This window comes from Phocoena phocoena, chromosome 8 (assembly GCF_963924675.1).
Source record: "Phocoena phocoena chromosome 8, mPhoPho1.1, whole genome shotgun sequence".
Taxonomy (NCBI): domain Eukaryota; kingdom Metazoa; phylum Chordata; class Mammalia; order Artiodactyla; family Phocoenidae; genus Phocoena; species Phocoena phocoena.
In genome coordinates this window covers 12528048-12553769 of record NC_089226.1, presented here as the reverse complement: position 1 = coordinate 12553769, position 25722 = coordinate 12528048, and the positions used below count along the sequence as shown (strand labels likewise).

General features: G+C 48.9%; 1 protein-coding gene across 1 annotated transcript in view; it reads left to right on the top strand.

Moving 5' to 3' along the window:
- Positions 1–25722, top strand: part of GRIK4 (glutamate ionotropic receptor kainate type subunit 4) — a 315159-nt gene that overhangs the window by 150873 nt on the left and 138564 nt on the right. Inside the window, exons 4-6 of the mRNA XM_065882791.1 lie at positions 1927–2092; positions 12428–12606; positions 16854–16907. Coding sequence (XP_065738863.1) covers positions 1927–2092; positions 12428–12606; positions 16854–16907 — 399 coding nt within the window. The remainder of the gene's footprint in view (positions 1–1926; positions 2093–12427; positions 12607–16853; positions 16908–25722) is intronic.

Below are 25722 nucleotides of genomic sequence, written 5' to 3'. Positions count from 1 at the left end.
ACCCCTTGCACATACAGACCTAAGAGCTTTTCCAGGAGCTTCAAGATTTGGGGAGAAAGGGGGAAGGGAATGAGAAAAGGCATTGCCTAAACACTTACCCCACATGTTAGGAACTGAACTAGCACATCCTTCACACACAGGGTCTCGTTTTGTTCTCCCAAAGCTCAAGAAGCACCTGTTGTTTCTCCATGTTAATGAAGCTTAGCCAGGTTAAGCCCCGAATCACACAGCAGAACCGAGATGCAAACCCAGGACTGTAGACTCTAAAACGCATTTTCCTGACTCTTCGCTTTCCTGAGCCTTTTGCCTGCTTCATCTCTGGGATTGGTGGATCCAAGGGACTCTCTAAGGGTACTTTCTATGGGGGGGTAAGTTAGCTGCTGCTGGAACCCAGTAGGCTGGATGGCCACACGGGGAGGGTCTTGGGCAGAGATGCTCAGATATGTAAGCCAGCCAGCCTGGCCACCCTGCCCCTGCCCAGCCTGGCCTCCATCTTACCCTTCTGTGACCTTTTTCCCTTTCAAAGTGCATTTGTTATTCATTTTAGACAGATTGTAAGCATTGCCGTGGGAAGAAAGACCCCTTAGGACACACCCCAGGTCAACGTCGCTCTTTAATGTCGTTACTCACCAGTCTCTCTCCCCAGTTTTATGCTTTTCAGTCTCTGCTAAAAAATATTGGTTGCCCTCTCTCTGTGGTTCAAGGGCTAATCCTAGTTGAATTCAGGAATTTTCTCCCGAGGTTCTGCTAAATTTTTACCCTCCCCTCATCCCAGTCTCAGAGGAGCTCTGGTCTCTGGCTGACTTCTTCCCAAAGCTTAAAAGGATAAGGTAGCAGAATCCTACAGAGACAGTGTCAATGTCATCCCAGACTCTGGGCCAGCCCAGGCAGGGTAAACTTCTGCAATCATGTCTGAATAACCCATGCTAGGAACCAACCAACTCACCATCAGGAAGTTCTTCTTGCTGTCCACCCTCAATCTTACTCACTTTCACATCAGTCCAAACCCATGCTCACAGTAATCTGGCCCTCACACTGGGCACCCTAAGTGAGGATGAGGGTTGAGGTTTCAGCCCCATCTCTGATAGAGGCACAAGCAGCCTTTAGCTCTTCTGGCTCTGGGTACCAGGGTGACATAATAAAATCAAGGTGGATGGCAGCTTATTACGTTTTAACTTTCCTATTACCTACCCAGTAGTCTAAGCTTCCGGTAAAGCAGCCATTCCAGCCTGTTAATATCTCTTTCCTGGAGAAGAGAGGCAGAAGGCAGGGGCAGTGCCTCCCTGAAATGTCAGGAATGGATGCAGAGGGAAGCTGACACTGTCCTAATGAAGCCATAGCAGGTAGTTATTTACCGGGCTCCATCCGGAGGCCCTCTAGATGGTTTCCCAGCCTGCAGCGCTTCCTTCCCCCTCCTCACGTGAGTCTACGGAGGAACCCATCCCAGGCCTTTACCCAGGATGGGAGCTGGTTTATCTGTTGGCTAGGCTGGGCTGAGGGGGCCCCTCCCTTAGTCCCCAGGGCATCTCTGCTCTGATTCATTAACCACACATCAAATAGTATAAGGATTATGCCTTCAAGAGCCATCTGTCTGTCTGCCCAGCAGTGGTCTGTTCTTCTGAGAATAAAGACCTATTGTTTTGTCTTCTCAGGGCCACAGACCCCAGCTGCAAGGTCCACAGTACATTTATCCAGGTCCCCGGCTGAAGGGTTTCCCATTCTGGGTCTCAAGCGTTGTCATGGATGCCACATCACCTTCCTCCTGTGGAGTGGGTGCCCCGAGTCTTGCAAATTCCATCTCTTGCCAGGCAAAGGTCTTTTACAAAAGAAGCCACCCTCTGCAGCTTTGTTTCACTCATCCCTCTTTTCTTTTTGTCTCGCTGGTTCCGGATCTTCCCTGCTGCCCACTTTTGCTCCTCCGCCCAGGTCCCTCATTTCAAAGTGGCCCCGGAGGAGTTTATCAAGTTCCAGTTCCAGAGATTCACAACCCTGAACCTCCACCCCAGCAGCACTGACATCAGCGTGGCTGTAGCTGGGATCCTGAACTTCTTCAATTGCACCACCGCCTGCCTCATCTGTGCCAAAGCAGAATGTAAGTTTCCCCAGGCTGGCTCCACCCGAGATGGTCAGATCTTGTTGATTTCAACCTGATTGCATTGCCCCCCGGCCGCAGATGATAGGCCAAGAAGGGGCGGGCTCTTTCCAATCGTGGGAACGACGACCAAAGGGTTCGCGGATTCTTAAGTGTCCTTGGCTGTTTGTCCGTGTGTGTAGGTGAAAGAGAGAGAGCAGTCCAGGAACACCCTTTGCCAGAACTCCCTGTGCATGCGCGGAACGGAGAGGAGCTCAGTTACAGGGAGACTGGCCAACCACTAAGCCTTTTGGCATCTGCAAACGCAATTCCCACGTTTTCAGCCTCATTGTTAAGGAGCTACAAAGAGAGAGAGAGGGAAAATATAAAATTAGATGCATTTGTACTTGATGGGTTGAAGAGCTTCTTTCCTCAGAGCGTAGATTTTTCTGATGGAACAAGGTCCAAGGTCAATTCCCGATAAATTTTGTTTGTTTTTGCAAATGCAGGTTTTAGAAATGCATTTTCTCTGAGTCTCAACTTGCGACATAAATTTAGTGTTTATGAGATTTAGCTAATTTAAGCCAGCACATTCCAGCAAATCTGTGCATCTGTGTGCTCCCGGTGACAGCTGTGCACCACACACAGTCAGACAGGTGCTGGCTACTGGCTACCACTGGGGCCCGGAGCCCGAGATGCAGGCGTCTGTGTCGTGTGGCTCACCTGTGCAAGTCTTCCCCTGCGGGTCTGGGTGGGCTGCAGTGGAAGAGGTTCGCCATCTCCATAAGGCTCCTCTCTATGGCTCCTCAGAACTGCTCTGCAGTGTAAGTCCCTCCTCCATCCTGGAATCCCTACAGCATCTGAAAACAAAAGCCCCCTCCCTGCCAAGGGTCAGAACCATCTTCTTTACGGGACCTCTGCACCTTACTGACTCCACTTGTACCTGCATTCATTTATTCAACACAACGTGATTATTTGCTCTGTGCTACCCAAGAAACAAAGTAGCTGAGTCCCAACTATGTATGCTTTTTGGATACCTTATTTAATTATTACAACAACCCTGTGGGTTTGGAAATGTTGGAATTCCCCATCTTAAAGTTTAATACAATGTATAGTCCAGTTCCTCAGTCTCTCTAGCCACACGTCAACTGGTCAAGAGCCACGTGTGGACAGTACAGATATGGAACATTTCTGTCTTCACAGAAAGTGCTACTGGACAGCATTGTTTTAGACCATAAGGGTTTTATGGACAAAGCATTTTGTGGCTAAAAAAAGAGAGAAATGTTTAGATAACACTTCGTTCTCTCTCTCCCTCGTGGAGATTTTCAGCACACATTAGCATGGACACCCCGAGTTGTCCTGTGGCCAAAACAACTATTTACCTCAGCATATTCCAAATAGGGTTGATCATATGCCCCCAAAAGGATGCTGAGCTAAAAGCTCACAGGATGCTAGCATTTGATGGAACAGAGCTGGGATATGTTGCATTCCACCAGGTGGCCCTCCTCGTGTAGCATCCTCGCAGCATTGAAAGGTATAACAGAATCAAGGATTCTCCCCCGGAAATTTCTGCCACGAGCCCACTCAGGCAGGACTGAACTGGCACACCCCAGGCACCCAGCGAGAATGTTGAGAGACAGAGGACAGGCTGTAAATATGCCCAGGCAAAGATTGTCCTGCAGTCCTCATCTGTGCTGGCTACAGCGTCTCACCAACCTGACAGGAAGTTCTTTCTTGTGTCTAGCCACAGTCCCTCTTGCTTTGAAGCTGAGCCCTGTTTCCTCTGCTTCAGCTCTTACTGGGCTTTGGGAAGTAAGTTGTTCAGATGTTTGTTAAACACCTGCTGTGTGCCAAGTACCACGCTAGATACTGTTGCCTCCTAGCCCAGGGCTATTTCCACTGGAATTGACATTCTCTGACATTCTAACAGTTCCTTGCAGATTGCAAAGCACTTTCACTTATGTTTTCCCACTCTACCTCCCTCTTTCCCAGTCATTCGGAGCTGAGCAAAGAGTCTTGGAGCTGCTAAGTGACTTGACTTAAGGTCACGAAGCTGGTACATGACAAAACCAAGACTCTTAACTCCGGTCCTCCGACTGTGAGCCAGGGCTTCCTCCTCCGATGCCCCTCCCACCCTCCTGGGCTGTACCAGCAGACTCAGAGGAGCACCTCGGGGTGGGCTCTACCCAGCAGGCACAGGGTCCTTTGAAGGGCAGAGATCTCCCTGGAGCAGTGTGTCCCCTTGCTCCGTTGAGTGGGGTGCGGGATGGCTGAGCACAAAGTTCTGGAGAGGATGAGCCTGCCCAAGTGCTAGAGAGGCCGGCCCACATCCCAGGGGAGACGCATCAACCACACAGTGCTGCTCCGAGCACTCATGGAGGCTGCTGAGTGACTCTGGCCCCACCTACCAGGGGGAGGGAAGGTGGGGCAGAGCAGGAGAAGTTCAAGGGCAAAGAGGATTCAAAATCTAATCAAAGGCTGAAGAAATGAGGGACTGAAGGGAAATGCAGCTCAGAGCTTGGGAGGAGACACTCTTCCATCTTCCTTATTAATGCAGGGCCAAGAGACGCTGCAAGTCGAATTAGGAACAGGAATCTAATTCTATTTTCCTGCTGTCAAAATTAAGCATAACAGAGATCATTCCCCGGGGAATCATGCCATGTACTCTCCTTCTTCCCCAAAGTAGATTTTCAATAAGCAGGTTTTGGACCAAGTAGAGTTGTACTGTGGATTACATTATTTTTCTTTAATGGGGGGAAAAAATTAGAACATCTCTGCAAGTACCTAGTTCTAGTGAGGCTGGGGGAGGAGAAGTGAGGAATCCAGGCACGGCCATCTCGTCAACCCTGCGGAGCCTGGGGAGGGGGGTAGTTTGCTGTTAGGGGACTTCCTAGGAAAGTTGGGGTTCCCCACGACTGTCCCCAAGGCCCCTTTGGTGAGCCCTGCCACAGAGTTACCTTTTGAGACACTCAAGCTGGACCCAGAGCCTTTCACTCTTCGTGGCCACAAGTATAATATTCCGTGTATTTTCCTGGTATCATTGTACATAGCTCAAATCAACTTTTTTTTCAGGCTTGCTTTGGTGTTTCTAAGTATTTTAATGTCCTTTTTTTGTGGCTACAAGTCCTGAGCCCCTACACCCTCTGCCGTTTATGTGCTACCTGTGTGATCTTGGCAAAGTGACTTAGGCACTTGCTAGCCTCTGTTGTCTCATCTATAAAATGGGGATGAGGCTTCCTCCCTCCCAGGGTGGTTGAGGGGATAAAATAGGATGACACATGGTGTATAACAGCATCCACACCTAGGGAACACACAGCACACATGGTTTTAACTCTCTTTCCTTCCTGGAATCCCTTTTGAACAAGGCCAGGCCAGGACCTGCAGTGGCGTGACCGGAGTTCCGCTCTATCCTTGTAACATACCTGTGTTGGCTAAACTCGGTCCAGATGTTGGAGAGGAGAGACTCTTGTCTCCTGGGGAGGAAGTGCGGCTGAAAAGAAACGCAGGCTGTTTCCGTAAAATGGGAACCGTCTTTGCAAGCAAACCAAGCTGCTCCACTATTCATGAGCTGTGTGATGTGAAGCAGGTCACTCTACCTCTCTGAGCTTTAGTTCCCTCCCCTGTAAAGTGGGGATAATAATGCCTCTCAGGGTGATCAGGTGGAAGGTATCTGGGCCCAGAATGTAATACACGTTTAATTACTGTTACTTTATCCTGCAACCCTGGTTGTGGCAGTAGCGGGTGGAGGACTGGTGTGCTGGGAATGATACCCAGAGTCCCGTGTGAGTAGCTGGGGGACGGGAGGGGCAGTAGTTGGCCTTTCTAGTGCCACCCCCCCAGGAGGCACTGTGAGAGAGCTTTTGCTTACGGTGATACAAATTAACCACTTACGGAACACTTACCATATGACAAACAGTCTGCTGAGAGCTTGAAATTATCTCATTTAAACCTCACATTAACCACATAAGATGGGCTCTATAGACATTTTTATTATATGCGTGAAGAAAAGAGAGATTAAGTCCATTTTCAAGGTCACATGGTTCTTCTTACCTCTCTCCCTGCATCTCTGAACACTGTGGAAGAGACAGAAGTGAGGGACCATTTTTCCTATATTATGGGAGGACTGAGGCCTTCTTCCCAGGCAACTCAAGTGGTGAATCAGAGGCCAGAACTTGGAATCAGAAACCTGGGTTTGGACCTTGGCCAGTTAGTTCTGTGATCTGTCCCAGCATCTCTCCTGCTGCAGTGACTTGGTCTCTACCCAGGAATAATGATAATACCTGCTTCCAGGGCACTTGTAGGGTTAAATCAACAGTATGTGAAGAAGCTTAGGAAACACTGAAGGCAGTTCTCAGGGCAGGGATGTCTCCTGGGCCCAGTAATTAATAAACCAACAAACACCCTGAAGTGGAGAGGCCGAGGGGAGCGCAGAGGGCAGGTTCTCCCCACGCCCATCCTTGCCGTCAGAGAAGGGGGCCGCCTCCATGGCCGAGCAGGCAGCAGGTGGTCCTCCTGGGACTGAGAAGTCTCAGCCTCCTCCTCCGTCCGCTCTCTGTCTCCTCCTCTGGTCCCCGTGGTCTGGCCCTTTCTGTCCTTTCTTGGGGCCAAGCCCAGGTGTGGGATGGGACAAAACCAAGAAGCAGGTGAAATACGTACGTCGTTCAAACATTTGAATTTGTTCCGTGCCCCTGCCCCACTGACAACACCTCGGACCCTCCTCCCTCTCTCTCCATCAGAATCTGCTCCCTGGAAAAACAGGACGTGAAAACCGTACACCCGAGGCACTTGCACCTAGCAGGGGGAGGGGACTGGAGATGTACCAGGTTTAGGGCACGGTGCATGGTGGTGAACTCACATCGTCTCCCTAAATCCTCACCATAATCCTCTGGTCGGTATTCCATCAGCTGCCTCCCACAAGATTTTAAAGTGTCGCCCCTGCTGGGAATATTAACATTTTCCAGAATCAAAGCTTGCAGCCCAGGGAATCAGCCAGTGGAGAGGAGGGATGCCCGTTGACATGATTATTTATTCTTAATTTTTGATGCAAAGGTCCTCTGTGTCCCCTGCAGACCCATCCCTTAGGCGTTTGTGTCCTTGTCCTGCAGACCTGTGTAACCCCCTGCTGTGCCTTTCTCAGCCTCTCCATCCTTTTCCTCCCCGCCCCACCTGGCCCCTGGGTCCCAGTCCCAGAAGCCAGTCTCCTTCCTTCTTCCTAGAACAGCCAGCCTACTGGGTTTCACATCGATCCATCCCATTGCATACTGAGCGAGACTAATAGGTTCCCCAGGTCCCGCTCAGCCTTGGCCTCGGCAGGCAGACTCACTGCTGGGCCAAGGGTCCCTCAGGAGAGGAGGGTCAGGGTGGAAGTGGAGGGGAAGCAGGGAGAGAGCAGCTTTTAACCCTTCTGGTGGCAGCTGCCTTTGGCAAATCCCTTAGTTCCATGAAACAGATAGAGGTGAGGAGAACGACAATTGGAAAATACCAAACTGCACTGAAAAACTCTAATCTTCTTTATGTAACTAAACCACTTTTCCTCTTCTGCAGATGCTTTCCTCTACCTAGAATAAAAAAAGGATCCTTTTCCGATTCATAAAGACTCTCTGGGCTGGAAAGACATCGACATTTTTGTAGTTCAGCTTTCCGACCCCTGGATTCATTCCCTCTACAGCCGTGCTCAACTGGGGCTTCAGTCTTTCCTTGACTACCTCCAGCAATGGGGGACTCACTCCCTCCTGATGCAGCCCACTGCCTCTTTAGATGGTTCCAACAGAGCTTCTTCCTTATGATAGCTAAGTGTGTCCCCCTGCGACTTCCATCCATTCATTATTTCTGGGGTTAGCCCTTGACTACAACTCAGGAGCAGGTCTGTCTTATGACAGCCCTCCCCCTCTTCCTCAGACCAGGCACACACTTCCTTAGTGGCTCCTCAAGTGACGTGGTGTCTGTCCCCACCTGGCAGTGCTGCTGCCCTGATCTGTTAGGATGCAGAGTCTCTCTCTTCCCCCAGAGGTCTGTGTCCAGTCCACCAGCAAGCACCGTGCCTCCCACCTCACGGTGGGGATGTGCCGAGGAGTTTGAAATAGGAGGCCTGCCTGACACTGTGAAATAATTGCAGCACGTGTTGTCTGTCATAATGCAGGCGTATATGCCTAAGCATGTGCTGCCAGATGTTTCATATGGTCTATAACCAAGGGCTGTATTCTGTGAATTGGGTAATAAATCCTGTGTGAGTTGGGAGAAGAGAGAAGTGGGTGGGGGCTAGAGATGGGACAGAGGGTTTGGGGGAGGAGACGGGGCGAAGGACGGTTGGGATGTGAGTGAGTGGGGGGGATGGATGGAAGCCAGATTGGGGGGGGGGCGCCTTCTGGGTGACAGACACTGTGCTGCTGACTTGCCATCCTCTGACTCCCGCTGTAAGGTAGTCTTGACGCTTATCCCACAGATGAGGAAATGGAGGGGCAGAGGGGCAGAGAGAATGGCTCACACTAGCTAACCTATGGGTGGTGCAGGAGCTGGGATTCACGGCCCACCTGGCGCTCTTTCTGTCACTTCAGGTGCAGTGCAGCCTGGGAAAGGGAGTGACGGGGTAGGAGATCCTGGGGACAGTTGCGGACCTCCCAGGGACTCGCTGCCCTTCTCCCCTGCCCTCCCCTGGGCCTTCCCTGCCTCCCTGCAAACAGTGTTGGATGAGAAGGGGAAGGGATGCTGCTTCCTTGTTTAAAAGACACCAGAGCACCCCAAGGGGGAGCGGGGGGTGCAGCATGTGGGCATCTATTAGAGCAGGGTCCCCAGTTTCCCTGACACGTTGGGGCTCTTTTACCCGGGAGCTCAGTGCACCTGCCAGCTTTAACGGGATGAAGGGTCCCTGGGCTGCCTTTGCCAGGCTGCTCCGTGCTGTGTGTAATTGTACTGTCACTCCCCAGGCTTTTGTCTTCTCCCACTGAATCTCATTGCGCATCTGAAGGATCCCAGGGGATTTGGCCTCTCTCCCCGTCAGGCTCCAAAGATTCTCCCTGCTGCATTCCAGGCCCTATGGGGGTTCACACCCACCATTCCTCCGTTACTTATACCACCAGCTGCTCCCTTAGAATGTGTCCTGGCAGATCTTTCCTTGAGCCAAGGAGATGGCCATGACTTCAGCAGCTCCAGCTCTGTGGCCTCCCCAAGCTCGTTGTCCTTTGATCGGGTGCTCAGACCTTTGTCCAAGTGGGATTTTGCTTTTCCCATCATCTCTGAGAAGATGTGAATATTCTCTCCATTTTACAGACAGGACACAGTGGAGCTACCCCATAGAAAACCAGATTTTCAGGCCACCAAACAAAATAGGGATATCATTTGGGTTGGGTTTTTTTTTTTTTTTCATTTTTATTGGAGTATAGTTGATTTACAATGTTGTGTTAGTTTCAGGTGTACAGCAAAGTGAATCAGTTCTACATATATCCACTCTTTTTTAGATTCTTTTCCCGTATAGGCCATTACAGAGTATTGAGTAGAGTTCCTTGTGCTATACAGCAGGTCCTTATTAGTTGTATTTTATATATGGTAGTGGGGATATGATTTGAACTTTGCTATAGACTTAGCTACAGGTTCCTGGCCTCTAAGCTCCTGAGGGCAGGGTCTGTGCCTGATCCATCTTCTCTGCTGGTGTCCTATTGGCCGGGTGCCGGGCCCTTAGGACAGTGAGTGCTGGATGAACAGACGTGTACCTTCCTCCCTCTTCCTTCTGCCTCACTGAGTCACCATTCCTGACCTTTGGGTTCTTGTGGGGATGAGTAGACACAAAAGAAGTAACACTGATTCTACGCATGCCAGTTCCAAGTGTGCTTTCACATGGGATCTCAGTGAGTTCTCACCTGTTATGCCCATTTTACAGATGAAGAGTGGAGCCTTGAAGAGGTTAGATGGTTCTCAAGGTCACACAGCCAGCGAGGGTTGACCCTGAGCTTGAATCCAGATCTTCTGCATCTGGGTTGGCAGGAAGTGCCCTGGCAGCATCAGCGCCACTCTGGATGGAAGCCGGTGGTGAGGGGCTGGGAGGGGCACCGATAGCAGCAGGGGGTCTGTACAAGCCTCTATTGAGGCCTGTTTGGGAAGGAAGGAAAGGCCAACCGGATGCTGGGCTTGCACGGCCTGGGTTTCTGAAGCCTCTTTGTGAATAGCAGGCCCTCCGGGGGCTCCCTGCTCCCTGATGCAGCCTCCAGCTCCTGGGACCACCTTCTCAGGACCTGGGGGATGGGAGTTAGGGGTTGACCCCACCTTCCGGAGCTCCAGTCTCCATCATGCCAGGCCCGTGGGCTCTACCCTGCTCCCTTTTCCTTGTTAACACGACACACCAAGGCTTCCCCGCCAAAGCCCAGAGACGCGTGTCTCCAGGCCTCCCTGGGTTCCGTGCCTGACGCTCCCTGCTGCATTTTATCCTAAGAGGCAGTCTGTCTCAGGGGAAGAGGGTTGGATGGAGACGAGAAAATGGGGATTGTGGTCCCAGCTGTGCTCCCGGGCACATCTTGTCGTCTCTCTACAAAATGAGGGAGGTGCTACGAATGCTCTTCAGATGCCCCCCATCCTACCTTTTGGTTCTCAAGGGTCAGGAGGGGGCGTGACCTGAACGGGGAGGGTCATATTCATGACATCTCTGCATTTAATATTCCCTTAACCAGTACAGACACCAGAGCACTGGGATCTTTGGTTAGAAAGCAGCCCTTCCCAGGCCATCCTGTGTGTGTGCAGACTGTGTCTGGGAGAGTTATTCCTCTCCTGCCTCCTGTTCGCCTCTGTGCTGTGGGATTCGAATACTTTATAGGATCCTTGGGAGGACTTGAATGAGATGAGCCATTAAAATGTTTAGCTCATTGCCTGGAACACAATAAGAAAAATGTTACTCTTATCATTGATTGGCTTTTGAGAGCAAATGCCTATAGGTCTCTTTCCATTGGAAGTCCTGCTGACTTCTCAGGAGACCTCCCACCCAACCACACACCCTCCTCCTGGCCTGCCTTTTCAGAGACAAAGCAGGATTAAGACCTTTGTGTCTCGGTGACATCCTTCTGGAATCCCTCCTCCCGAATCCCTCCTCCCGTATGCTAGAAGGCAGATAGCGAGGGAGGGGGAGAGTCTTTAGCGCACAATCCCAGTCTTCTGTTTTGTTCTGCTCCCACTTGATTGCCTGCTGGAATGCAATTCAACACCTGTTCTTTCAGAATCATAATAATACCTTGTCTCAGTGCAGCCGTGGTGCTCTGAGGAGTTCAAAGGGTTTCGCTAGACCTGTTTTCTGGGCCTTGTGACATTGAGGGAATTGCTCCCCGACCTCCACCACGGAAATAAAGGCTGGATGTAACATTTATGAGGGCTCACCATGCGTGAGGTTCTGGCCTAAGCACTTGGCGTGTTACTTCATTTAATCTTCTCCACAGCCCCGAGCTCTGGCCGCTGATATTACAGGCACACCTCGCTTTACTGCGCTTCGCAGATATTGCTTCTTTACAAATTGAAGGTCTGTGGCAACCCCGCCCCAAGCAAGTCTGTCGGTGCCATTTTTCCAACAACATTTGCTCACTACGTGTCTCTGTGTCACATTTTGATCATTCTCACCCTATTTCAAACTTTTTCATTATCGTTATATTTGTTATGTGATTGGTGATCTTTGATGTTACCCCTGCAGGAAGATTGCGACCCACTGAGGGCTCAGATGATGGTTAGCCTTTGTAAGCAATAAAATATCTTTAAATTAAGGTATGTGCATTGCTTTTTTTAGACGTAATGTTATTGCACATTTAACAGACCACAGTACAGAGTAAACATAACTTTTATATGCACCGGGAAACCAAAAAATTCTTGTGACTCACTTTATGGCGGTGGCGTGGAACCAAACGCGCGGTATCTCCGAGGTCTGCCTGTATTCTCATTTCTCAGATGAGCAACTGAGGTCAAGAGACCCGGCCACGTGAGGTCACCCAGTGAGCAAGTGACCAAGTGAGGGGAAGAAACCCAGGCCTGGTGGGTCTCTGAACACAGGTCTTGGCTTCCGGGCAGCGCTGCCCCCAGGGCCGTGAGAAGGAGTTGGGGATTCTCTTGTCGGACTCAAGGGAGCCTCATTCTCTGCTTTAAAAGAGCATTCCCCAGGGAGTCGGGGTAGGCCTTGGGCGCTGAGGAGGGTTCTTTTCATTTGAGATGGGGTGACAGGACGCCCCAGAAGTTAAGAGACTCGCTCAGGTTAGGATGTGCCTGCTTAACCAACAGGGGGCAGACCCGCGACCCTGACTCCGGCACGAGTCTTCGCTTGTCCTGCTTTGGCTCCCGTGTCTCCCAAGGCAGCGCCGTGGACCCTCAGGGGCTTTGTCCTCTCTTCCCCTGCAGGCCTTTTAAACCTCGAGAAGCTGCTCCGGCAATTCCTGATCTCCAAGGACACCCTCTCGGTCCGGATGCTGGATGACACTAGGGACCCCACCCCACTCCTCAAGGAGATCCGGGACGACAAGACAGCCACCATCATCATCCATGCCAACGCGTCCATGTCCCACACCATCCTCCTGAAGGTGGGCGCTGGGCCGGGCGGGTGCTGGTGGGCGCCGAGCGTCCTCCCCCTTCCCCTTCCCCTTCCCCTCCTTCTGAGCTGGCACTCTGCTCCCTTCTTGCCTTGGGCATCCTCCTGCGCCAAGGCTGAAGGAGCCCGGGGCTGGACTTCTGACCCTAACAAACCTCTTTGTGCTTCAGTTTCAATGGACGGCTCCTGAGAGCTAAAAGGAGAAAGCAGGGTGATGGCAATGTCATAGAAACATGTAACTCATGGTGCAACAGGGCAGCCACCAGCTGAAACACTGGCCGAGCCTAGACCTGCCAGGAGCTCTGTGGTCCAGGGGTTCCTAGGAGGGGCTAGGGTGGTGGCGTGGGCCACTTGGGGACTTGGGACAGAGGCTATTTGCCAAAAGGAGTAGAAGCATCTCCATATTTTGACAACCAGGGCAGTCACATCCGTGTGTATTACTGAATATCGGGCCTGTGTGTAATCCTTACACGTGTACTACAGTTCACCAAGTGATGTCATGTAATTTCTCAGTGTAATCCTCCCCATGACCACGTAAGGTGGGCCTGATATCTTCCCTCCGCAGATGAAGAAACTGAGACTCTGCGAGATGAGCAGCTTTGTCCAAGGCTCGGCCCTGTGAGGAGCAGAGCGAAGTTGGCATTGGTTCTCTTAACAGCAAATCAGCCCATTTCTACTACCCCCCGGGACACAGAGGGGCAGGGTGCTAGCTCCTGAATCAACATATACACATGGAAATGGAGAGAGAGAGAGAGAGAGAGAGAGAGAAGTCAATACCTGGGGGTCCACTCTGGACAAACAGCTGCAAACTGCTGGGCATCCTTGGAATCACTGGCTCCACTTCCTGGGCTGGTGGCTCGGCTAGGCAAGCAGCCCCAGAAAGAGTAGACCGTGCTTCCAGGCTCCGCCATGGCTCTGGCAGCTCCCGCAGCCTCTCCAGGCACATTGGCCTCTTCTAATGCCATTTTAATTGCACATTTAATTGCAACCTGCCATCTTCCAGTGGGGGAGTGAGGTTCCTCATTAACTTCTGTGGAGCCATGAGGAGGCCGGCAGACACGCGATGATTCTCTCTTCCTCTCCTTCCCTCGCTGTCTCCTAACCTCCCCACCCCAGCTAGTTTTGTTTCAGAATTAATAAGAGATTAGAATGAGTTCTCTGAGTACTGCGGGCTGTCCCTTCAGCCTGTTGCTATAGTAATTTTCCACAGCTCCAAACCCACGTCTGCCTGTGTGGGTATACCCAACTCACACACTCAAACACAGAATTTTTGTCTTTCTCTTTCTTCTCTTATGTCCAGAGCTATGATCGAGGAAGTCATCAAAGACAGAAAAGCTCCTCTAAGTCTCAGGGCACGAGAGATAAAGGCTGAGGAGTCCTCAGGAAGGTGGGGAGTAGGGAGTGAGATAGATTTCCCTCAGTCCCCTTGCCAGGGGCGGGTTGGAACCTACGGTAGCTGGTTCCTACCTGGATGGTCCCCTGGTGGAAGTCTTAGGCTCAGCCCTTGCCCAGGAATATTTCATCGCTCCCAGGATATGCAGTTGCCTCCCCGCCTCTCTTTAATATGTGTATTTCATTGTTGAAATTTAGGAAAGTACAGAAAAGCACACACAAAAAAATAAACATCATTCACAATTCCATCACCCAGAGAGAACCACTATTAAATTTTGGTGTCTAGCTTTTCTGCCTTTACAGACACATTTTTTTCCTTTTCCAAAATTATTATCACACGGCACACACTCTTTGGAAAGCTGTGTTTTTGTTCTACTTAATAACATGCCATGCATTTTTCTCATGTCATTGCATATTTTTCTACAAATATTTTAATGGCTGCATCATTTCCTGTCCCATGGATGTACCATAATTTATTTAACCATCCTTTATTGTTGGAGATACAGGTTGTTTTCAATCTTTGCTATAATAAATAATGCTGGGATGCACGTCTTTGTACATAAATCTTCATGCAAATTCATGAATATTTTCTGAGCATAAATTTCTAGGAGTGGAATTACTGAGTTAAAGGTATGCATATGCTTTTCAGGATTTTGATATGATTTGCCACATTGCCTTTTAGAAAGGCTGTAAGGATTTACACTCCCACCAGCAGCATACAGGTGTCTTATAGCACCCTTGCCAATACTGGGTATTTTCATTAAAAACACCTTTAATTTTTTTTATGGCTGTGCATTTGAAGGAAATTCCCTTGTAATGATCATTATTAGCAAATGGTTCTGCTGGGTGCAGGCTTTCCTGAGGCCACCTGTCAGACTCAGCCCTTGTGACCTTGGAACCAAATCCATCAGTGACCAGCGAGGTTTCAGGAAACCTTGTTCCCATTTGAATTCCTAGCAGCCCCAGCAGGCCGGCCCTGCATCCGTCCTGGACTCAGTCCGCATGTTTCCCTGGAGCTTCAGACTCCTCTTTCACGGGGCTACAACCCGGCCTTGAGGGGCGTCAGGGAGGATGAACTCAGTGTGGGAAGCAGTGTGATCAGAGGATGTACAGAGCTTCTGGGAGTCTTGGTGTGCACTCCTGAGCCTGGCCCCAGAGCTAGACAGCACTCCGCTGCCTCTTGATTTCAGGAAGATTTCCAGAGTAATCCCCTACCTTATTGAGCGGCTGTTCTGGCAACGAACTCCATGTTTACCCAGAATTCAGGTCTCAAAAGCCAAGGGTCTCTTGTCTCTTATTTTTAGGACATCAGATTTCACAAAGTGGATTTTAACCATCTGACGGTGCCCTCTCCCAGCCCCCTGCCCCCAGCCCATCCCTGTAACCCGGGAGCTCTCGCTGGACTAGGCAGTGGTGAGAGGCACGGACAGCGGTGGGGGAGGGAAGGGATGGAGGTGAGCATCGTGCCCACCATCTTCTTGGAAGTGGAGGAGGCAATGTAGCTTTGCTAGAAGAAGGAAGAGCCTCCCGTCAGGGTCCTTGGGCTCCATCAGGACCCCCCGTGTAATCTCACCCCAGACATTTGTTTCCCATTGGAATGGCAGTGATATAATTACCCTGGCCTATCCTTCAAGGAGCCTGTGAAGGTTCCTGTGAGAATGCTTACAAAATTATTGGAGTGCCTTGCGGGGTCAACACGATGTAAGGGGAAAATTTAATCATCCCTGGCCTTGTATTTTCCTCCCATGCACCTCAGTAGTCATGACAAAAACGGTTTCCCGGGGGCCCAGGGCTGTGGGCTACATGATGCAGATCTAACCGACGGTCAGGAGGGATGAGGGCCCTGGGGAGAGCTGGGCTCATTATTTCCGTGATCTCCTTGTCAACTTCTATAGCACACTCCAAGCCAGGCACGCCGACAGGGAAGCTTGCTTAGGGGTATTTATGATGGCTACAAAGATCAGACAAAAGGAGACCCTTCCGAAGTCACAGCTCTCAACCGTGGGCTGAGACTTGCTGATGCACTGTGACCAAGGGCACGTCCCAGGCGACTCGCTCCTCACTACTAGTAAAGGACCAGAGTCTGCAGGTGACTCACCTGTTTCCAACATTACTGCAGATTCAAGAATACACTTACGAGTCTCACTCACTCTCATCCTGCTAGGGGTGGAGTTAATTTGGGAATTGCCTACAACCCACGGACTCTCTGCTGTCTACGCCTCGGCCCCTAAGAGAAGCGTGTCAGTAGTTCCATCAATATCATAGCCCTCCAAGGGGAGTACGAGACATTTCCATTTATGAGACGCGTGATCTTCTGGACAAGTTGCACAGCCCTTGGTGCTTCAGCGGTCAGCGCTCAGCTGTCAGTGGGGGTGGTGAAGGAGTAATAGTGCCTACCTCATCGGGTGAACCCGAGTGAAATGCTTTCTAGTGCAGACTGAACACTGAGTGAGTGTTAGCCATTGGTATTGTCAATGGTTGTGGGGATGATTATTATAGTCTGTCTTATTATTTGTTTCATTTCCCGTAAAGTCACTTTGGTTTCCAGAATACCCAGTTATATCCGTGGGAATGTGTTTTACCTGAGAATATCAGCTACTAGGAGTGTCACTGCAGGGGTGAGGTGTGGGGGGGAGGGGGAGGGACCTTACTCTAGAGGCCAGGGTTTCTGTGCTCCGTCCTCCAAGGCCGAGGGCAATGTAAGAAACAATCCATCAAGATGTTCGACTCTGCTGGTGCTGAAGGGTAGTGGGCCAGACCAAGGGCAGACACTTGGAGCCCTCCCTGCTCACGCACTTCGAGCGGGTTTTTACTTTCCTCTCTAATCTCCTTCTCTTCCCTTTGCAGGCAGCGGAACTAGGGATGGTGTCAGCCTATTACACATACATCTTCACTAATCTGGTAAGACATTTTCACAGCTCACCTCCTTGGCATAGAGAGTATCATTAATTAGGGTCAGTGGGGTGTGACGGAATGAAGCCCGGGAGATGGGAAGTAGGGAAATGGAACAGAGGAGCAGAAGCCAGCCAGAGAGGCAAGGCATCTGAGAAAAATGGAAACCCAGGAGCCACTGGGATTCTCATCCCAACAATTCTTAGCCTGGAGAGAATGGAAATTTGGGGAATCTAATGCCTCCATTCAGATGCCACCAGCAACATAGCACTGAGCCCTCTGATGGATGCTCTCCTCTATAGGTCCAGTTACTGGCCTGCAGTCCAGTCTCTACACTGCCAGACCCTTATGCTGGCTGGCTCAGAAGTAGGAAAGCTAGAGCACAAGATGTATCGAGTCCTATGTACAAAGGTGTTATAACTGGATGCACGTCCAGAGGCCATTTTTGCCAAATCCCCTTGTTTCGCAGCTGAGAAGACAATTCTGTAGATATTTTACTGAGTCAGGTTGGAGCGCTATTTTTGCCATGTACCATCTGTGTACCCTTCAACAAGCACTGAGCCTTGTTTTCCTTATCTGTAAAATGGGCATAAGGACAGCTACGTTCTGGAGTTGCCGTCATTTCGAAATGATGTAATTTAATCTGCGTGTATTTTGAAATTGTAAAGCATTAAGAGATGTGAAAGGTTGGTGTGAAGTACAGACACACTCAGTTAGAGAGTAGAAAGAACCTCAGAGAACAGGTTTAAAAAAATTATAACTTTTTGTTTTGAGATTATTATAGATTCACAGGAAGCTGCAAAGATAATACTGAGAGGTACCATGTACCTTTAACCCATTTGTCTCTAATGGTTACATCTTACATGATTACAGTAAATATCAAAACCAGGATATCAAAATATCAAAGCTATTAAGACTTGTGTAGATGTGTGTAACTCCTACTGCAATCAGGATACAAAATCTCATTACCACAAAGATCTCCCTCAAGCTACCACTTTATAGTCACACCCACTTCCCTTCTTCCCACCATCTCTAACCTCTAACAACTGCTACCCTGTTCTCTATTTCTAAATTTTCTAATTTTATATAAATGGAGCATGAGTAAATGACCTTTGAGGTTAATTTCTTTCACTCAAAGTACTGCCCTCAAGATCCATCAAAGGTGTTACATAAATCAATAGTTTGCCCTTTAGTATTGCCGAGTCAGATTTCTTGGGTGTGGATGTACCAGTTTCCTTAACTATCCACCTATGAAGAGACATAGTTTCCAGTTTTTGGCTATTACAGATAGAGCTGTTAGAAACAGTCATTCAGAGAAGAGGTTTAATTATTTTATGCCTTTATTTATTTTATAAATGCACGAGATATCCAGATCATTTAAGTAGCCCCTTCATCCAGACGTGCTTTGATGTAACAGGAGCCGGGCCAGGCATTCGGGATTACAATGGGAATAAGAAACCAAGCCGGCCCAGGAAAAACCTATTGCAAGGTACCTGTCCTATTGCATAGCGGCAAATTCTATGAGACGTGTACACAAAATGCTTTAGACTCTAGAGCAGGGGTCACTTGCTCTACCTGGAGCGGGCAGGAAATGCTTCATAGAAGAAGGGGCCTTTAAGTTACACCCTGAAAGACAGGTAGGCTTTTTCCTAGACAAACAAAGAAGGAAAGAACATTCGGGGGTGAGCAACAGCTTATTCACATACCTGGAGATTTGAGTGACTTCAAACGTATGGACTGCGCCAGGAATGGGTGTGCCAGTTAATTATTATTCATTTGTAGCCATTCATGAAAGTAAGCTACTTAAAAGATGTAAGGCAGGTATCAATGCAAGATCATTGCTGTGCTTGGGGAGCAGAATTCAACCTCACCATTATGACTCTTGAATCTTAAAATGGAAAAGGTTACCTAGAAGTTAAGCCTTTCTTGGCCAACACAGGTGGTAGGGTAACCTAGGTGATTGTGCAGTGTCCCTTCAGGGATTTAGGGGCCAGGTCTCCTGAAATGTCCTGAGAGGCTGAGGAGATGCCTGCCCAAAGAGACGAGCTGGGATTCTGTGGTCCCTGTTCTTGTCCAGCTGTAGTGTCGTGAACAGCCCTTTCTTTGGGCTGCTGTGGAATTGTTCCCCCTGCAGCATCCTACAGGCCTTTGCTCTCAGGGTTGAAAGGCCCCTCGAAGAATCCAGTATAGCTGCTTTTCTGGTGTAGGGACTCCCTCCACGGCAGGCTTGCCCCACCACAAACCTGCCTGTTCCATTGTTGGAATTTTTCCACTGAGGTCTAGCATACATATAGAAGGCCACACAAATCATATGTACACAGCTGAATGAACGTTCTCCAGGTGAGCACACCTGTGTCAGCAGCACCCTGATCCAGAAATAGCCCATTGCTAGAACCCCAGATGTCCCCCTCACGCCCCCTCCCAGTCACTACCCCTCAAAATGTAAAGCACAAGGAACTTCTTTGTTTGCTTATTTATTTATTTTTTCCTATCTAACACTGCTGTTGTAAATCACAGCATTAACATGGAAAAGGGTAGAAAAGGATTAGACTATTCCCAGAGCAATGCAAAATCATTTGCCTAATGTAAGGAGGCATCTGGGGGAGCCCAGCAAGTTAGCAGAAGAATAGAGAGAGATGAAACTCCAACTGTGTTCCATTTGGGGAGCCTGGGAAGTAGAGGGGAGGAGGGGGAAAAGGCAAGCCAGGGGCCACCTGCCTTGTGCCCACCTGCCAGGGACACCCCCCATGTCAGTTAGCCAGGGCGGCAGAGGAGGAAGGAGCGGGGCAGCAAGGAGTCGCGGGGGTGTCTTTGCAGATTGAAGGAGGCTAGTCTTTTGGAAGATAAGTTCCCAGGACGGTAATGAGAATAATGCGCGGTTGCCTGGCCTGGAGATGTTTAAGAAAGCGTCACCCGCGCTGCAACCCGCCACTGCCTCTTCTCAAACATGGTGATAATGATTGTGATGAGGAGACTTGTGGAGAAAGCACTGGCCCGTGAAGTCAGGAGACCTGGGTCAAGTCCCCACCCTGCCTTATACTCACTGTGTGACTTTGGGGGAGTCACATTGACTCTCTGAGCCCCAGCTTTCTCCTTTGTAAAGTGGGGATAATAAAATCTTACGGGGTTGTTGTGAGGATAAAGAAAACTGCAATATAAATTGCCAAGTACTGTATGTTTTGAAGGCATTGTATTTTTTTAATAGATCTTTATTGGAGTATAATTGCTTCACAATACCGTGTTAGTTTTGGTTGTACAACAAAGTGAATCAGCCGTATGCGTACATATATCCCCATATCCCCTCCGTCTTGTGTCTCCCTCCCACCCTCCCCATCCCACCCCTCTAGGTCATCGCAAAGCACCAAGCTGATCTCCCCGTGCTATGCAGCTGCTTCCCACTAGCTAACTATTTTACATTTGGTAGTGTATATATGTCGATGATACTCTCACTTCACCCCAGCTTCCCCCTCCCACCCCGTGTCCTCAAGTCCATTCTCTGTGTCTATGTCCTGCCCTGCCACTAGGTTCATCAGTACCATTTTTTTTTTTAGATCCCATTACAGATGGCCAAGAGGCACATGAAAAGATGCTCAGCATCACTAATTATTAGAGAAATGCAAATCAAAACTACAATGAGGTATCACCTCACACTGGTCAGAATGGCCATCATCAAAAAATCTAGAAACAAGAAATGCTGGAGAGGGTGTGGTGGAAAGGGAACCCTCCTGCACTGTTGGTGGGAATGTAAATTGATACAACCACTGTGGAGAACAGTATGGAGGTTCCTTATAAAACTAAAAATAGAACTACCATATGACCCAGCAATCCCTCTAGAGGCATATACCCTGAGAAAACCATAATTCAAAAAGACACATGCACCCCAATATTCACTGCAGCACTATTTACAATAGCCAGGACATGGAAGCACCCTAAGTGTCCGTCGACAGGTGAATGGATAAAGAAGATGTGGCACATATATACAATGGAATATTACTCAGCCATAAAAAGAAATGAAGTTGAGTTATTTGTAGTGAGGTGGATGGACCTAGAGCCTGTCATGCGGAGTGAAGTAAGCCAGAAAGAGAAGAACAAATACCATATGCTAAGGCACTGTATTTCTTTTGTAACACTCCGATACTTTCAGCTTTCCAAGAGCTTTTGTCCTTCTTGGGTGGGCACAGAACGAGATGAGCTTTGGGAGCGTGCCTCAGTCAGAGAGTTCTTTCAACTTGGAATTAACAGGATTCACACGGTTTGTAAGTTTGCAAGAGGAAATCAGAAAAGTAACTGCATGAATGATGATGGCTGAGTAATAGCCAAGAAAAGAGAAGCAAAGCTGTTGCAAAAATCAGTCAGTGAGAGAATATGCTGGCTGCTTCTCATTAGTGCCTTGGCTCTCTGGAAGGGACGGACCCTATGAGGAGTAAAAAAACTATCTTTAAGTCCATTCTTTCTGCCCAGTTGCTGTTGGAGTCTTGGGCCAGAGCATTAGGGGCTTTACGTAGAGGTTCATAAGTGAGCCTCTGTGCTTCTCCAGTCCCTTTCCCCAAATACAGATGCCACCTAGACTTTAATTTTTATTTATTTCTTCTCTGAATTCCTCAAGGATCCCCATCACGTCTCACCTCTCTGAATTCTGCCACAGCGATGCAGCGGGCACTCAGATTAGCTTTTTGAGAGTTAGCACAAAGGTGTGGGCTTTGGCATTCGTAGACATGACTAAGAATTCCAGTTTGACCAGCGATCAGCTGTGTGATCCTGGGCAAGTTACTTAATCTCTCTGAGCCTCAGTGACCTCACCAGCTGTTGGACGCTAATAACACCTGCCTCGGTAGATAATACCCACACAGAAACTGACTCACAGTACAAGTTTAGTAAAGGGAAGGTATTATTTTAAAAAGTCCTATTTGTGCTTCCCATGTACTGAAAAGAGCAGGAGATATTTATTTTGCTGCCCAGCCTCTAATGGCCTATAAAAGTGACTCCTAAAATGCCATTTTATTGATTTCCAGAGAATGACTAGAGCGAGGAAGTTCAGTTATTGTTCAGAACCGTTGTAGGGTTTGCTGGTATCAGTAATGCCTGAGTAGTTGGTCAGGTCTTCATGCCTCTGTCCCACCAGGTGTTACAGTTGGTTTAGGGCGTCTGTAATCAATGGGTTTGTTTGACTGCTCTGGACTCCATCAGCTGACCATCCATCACACGATTTGGGACAGAAGTAGCCATCATGAATCAAACTTCTGAACCATCAATTCATTTTGACCTCATAGAAAGCACAGTCTCTTTCTATCGGGGTCTGGCCAGCAGGGAGAGTGAGGGTGCCAGCCTTGAGCTTTGAGTGACGGAGGTGACTGATGCAAGGAGAGGCTGGGCCAGGAGAGCTGAGGCTGGCTGGGAGGATCCTGCAGCTATGACGGGAAGAGCCGGGGAAGAACTCCACAGGTCCAGGGAAGAGCCAGGTCTGGGGGGTCCAGTGGGAGCCCAGGCTCAGTGAGGTGTGTGACAAATGTGAGAGACACTTCAGCAAGAGGGCAGAGACCCAGGAACAGGGACAGACTCGCCGCAGAACAAAGGAAGAAGTCACGTACAGGAAGTTGGGAGCCGCTGAGGGCAGACAGTCATAGCAAACAGCAAACAAATACCCAGGTCTTTTACTTATATCTCTATTTCGAAATAGAATCTGGCGTAGTTTGTACTGGCGTCAGAGGTTTGATCCGTGAAACAGCTTCTTGTCCCTGCTTCTGGTTCTGATGGGTCAGGAGTCAGTCCCATCAGGGGTACAAACCTCTGATGAACAGGTAGGAATGGGTCACCTGAAGGCACCTGGCTAAGGCGGGAACCCAGCCAGAGGGTCAGCTCCTGGGGTCCAAATCATGAGAACTTTTATGGTAAATTGAGAACCTGGATATGCACCTGGCCAGGGATCTGGAGAGGAACGAGAAGGAGGCAGGTCCTGGTGGTTGGCCAAGGTAAGGGGTCAAGAGTCCAGGCCAGAGTAAGATGGACCAACTAAGGGACAAAGCAAGGTGAACAAGAAAATTATTCTGCAAAGACACAAAGGACACAGAGGCATGAGTGACCTCGGAAACTGGTTCCTGCCTTTATCCAGATTTGTTGCTTTCTTTGTTTTTTGAACGTTTTTATTCTGGTAAAATATATGGAACGTAAGATTTGCCATTTTAACCATTTTTAAGTTTACAATTAAGTGGCATTACTTACATTTACAATGTTGTGCAACCATCATCACTACCTATTTCTAAAACTTTTTCATTACCCCAAACAGAAGCTCTTTAAATATTTTTTTTTTTAAATAAGGAAGGGTATTTATTTTTTAATTAATTAATTTATTTGTTTGTTTTTGGCTGTGTTGGGTCTTCGTTTCTGTGCGAGGGCTTTCTCCAGTTGTGGCGAGCGGGGGCCACCCTTCATAGTGGTGCACGGGCCTCTCACTGTCGCGGCCTCTCCCGTTGCGGAGCACAGGCTCCAGACGCGCAGGCTCAGTAGTTGTGGCTCACGGGCCCAGCCCCTCCGCGGCATGTGGGATCTTCCCGGACCGGGGCACGATCCCGTGTCTCCTGCACTAGCAGGCGGACTCCCAACCACTGCGCCACCAGAGAAGCCCCAGCTCTTTAACTATTAAGCAGTAATTCCCCATTCCCCTTCCCCCCCCAGCCCTGATGACTCCTAATCTGTTTTCTGACTCTATGAATTTGCCTATCCTAGATATTTCATAATAGTGGAATCACGTAATATTTGTCCTTTTGCGTCTGGCTTATTTCACTCAGCATGTTTTCTAGGTTTATCCATGTTATAGCATGTATCACAACTTCATTCTTTTTTTAACTCTTTTTTTTATAGTGGTAAATATACATAAAATTTACCATTTTAAAAAGTTCATTCAGTAGCAATAAGTATACTCACATTGTTGTACAACCGTCACCACCATCCATCTCTAGAACATTTTTCATCCTCCCAAACTGAAACTTTATACCCGTTAAACACTAACTCCCTATCCCTCCTCCTCCCGGTCCCTGGCAGCCACCATTCTGCTTTCTGTCTCTATGAATTTGCCTCTTCTAAGTGCCTCATGTAAGTGAAATTATAATATTTGTCCTCTGGTGCCTGCCTTACTTCACCTAGCATAATGTCTTCAGGGGTCTCTGTGTGTCAGAATTTCCTTCCTTTTTCAGGCTGAATAATAATCCATTTTATGTATATACCACACTTTATCTCTTCATCCATCATGTGGACACTTATGTTGCTTCTTCCTTTTTTTTTTTTTTTTTTTGCGGTACGCGGGCCTCTCACTGTTGTGGCCTCTCCCGTTGTGGAGCACAGGCTCTGGACGCACAGGCTCAGCGGCCATGGCTCACGGGCCCAGCCGCTCCGCGGCACGTGGGATCTTCCCGGACCGGGGTACGAACCCGTGTCCCCTGCATCGGCAGGCGGACTCTCAACCACTGCGCCATCAGGGAAGCCCCCTGCTTCTTCCTTTTGGCTATTATGAATAGTGCTGCAGTGAACATAGGTGAACAAATACCTGATCGAGTCCTGCTTTCAATCCTCTTGGGTATATATCTAGTAGTGAAATCCCTGGATCATATGGTAATTCTATGTTTACTTTTTTAGGAACAGCCAAACGCCTTTCTAACCGTACAGTTTTTATTCCCACCAGTCATGTATGAGGGTTTGAGTTCCTCCACATCCTACCAAAACCTGTTATTTTTTGTTTTTATGATAATAGCCATCTTAATGGTATGAAGTGTTCAGATGTGTTTCTTATTTCTATTTGGAGTTTTCCAACTGAAAGAAGCAAGACCACGTGGCTGAAGTTGAGAGTCCTGATTAAGAAGCTTTATAATGGGAGAAAGAAGCTGGTGTGTAAAAACCAGTCCTTGAGTCCATCAGACCTGGTGAAAATCCCCAGTTCGGGAGCTTCCTAGCTGTGCGCCCTGATGCTCTTGGGGGCCTCAGTTTCCTCATATGTAAAATGTGAATAATAATATCCATCTCAAGAGATGTCGGTAAAATTTTAAAATAGCGATGGATAACACTTTGTATCCAGTAGGCAATGCCAACTGCTTTAACAGATAAACCCCAATCCCATGGCTTCACACAGTAGATGTATATTTCTCACTCAACTGAAGTCCCCCAAGTGTGTTCCTGATCATCAGGCAGCCTTCCAGAATGTCATCTGGGGGCCCAGGCTTCTTCTAGCTTCTAATGTGTCCTCTGAGAGGCCAGGAATGGGGAAAAACGTAAAGGATCAGACGCAGGAGGGCTTTGGGGGCCAGGCCTGGAAGTGGCACAAAGTATTTCCCCTCACAATCCCACTGGCGAGAATTTAGTCACGTACTCACACCGACCGAGAGTGCGATGGGGAAACATCACGTACCATGTGTCCAGGGAGAAGAGGAGATGAGTGTGCTGATCCGCTACCCGTATCTGCCACATCATTAAATGATTAGTGACCATCATACGTCTCTTTTGCGTATGCTGGAAAAGCAATTAGCATCCCAAGCCCTGGCATGTCTGTTTAGAGGCTAACTGACTGTATCCGTGGCGATCAGCACTTCATTATAAAGGCGTCAGCTCCCTTATAACTAAAAGGGTCTGCACCTCGAATGGTCTTGCCCAGGGGGACCGCTGGCCTGACGGTCCTGTCTGGCACTTCCAGCTGGGGACTGCACTGGACAGGTATAGATTCTCTGGGCTCATTCCGCTCTTTAGTCTGGAAGGAGTCTCTGTCCTCCAGTCAGCCTCCGGGTTTGGCTGCAGGAACCATTGTTCCGCAAGACTGATGGTAGTTTGGATAAAGGACGTG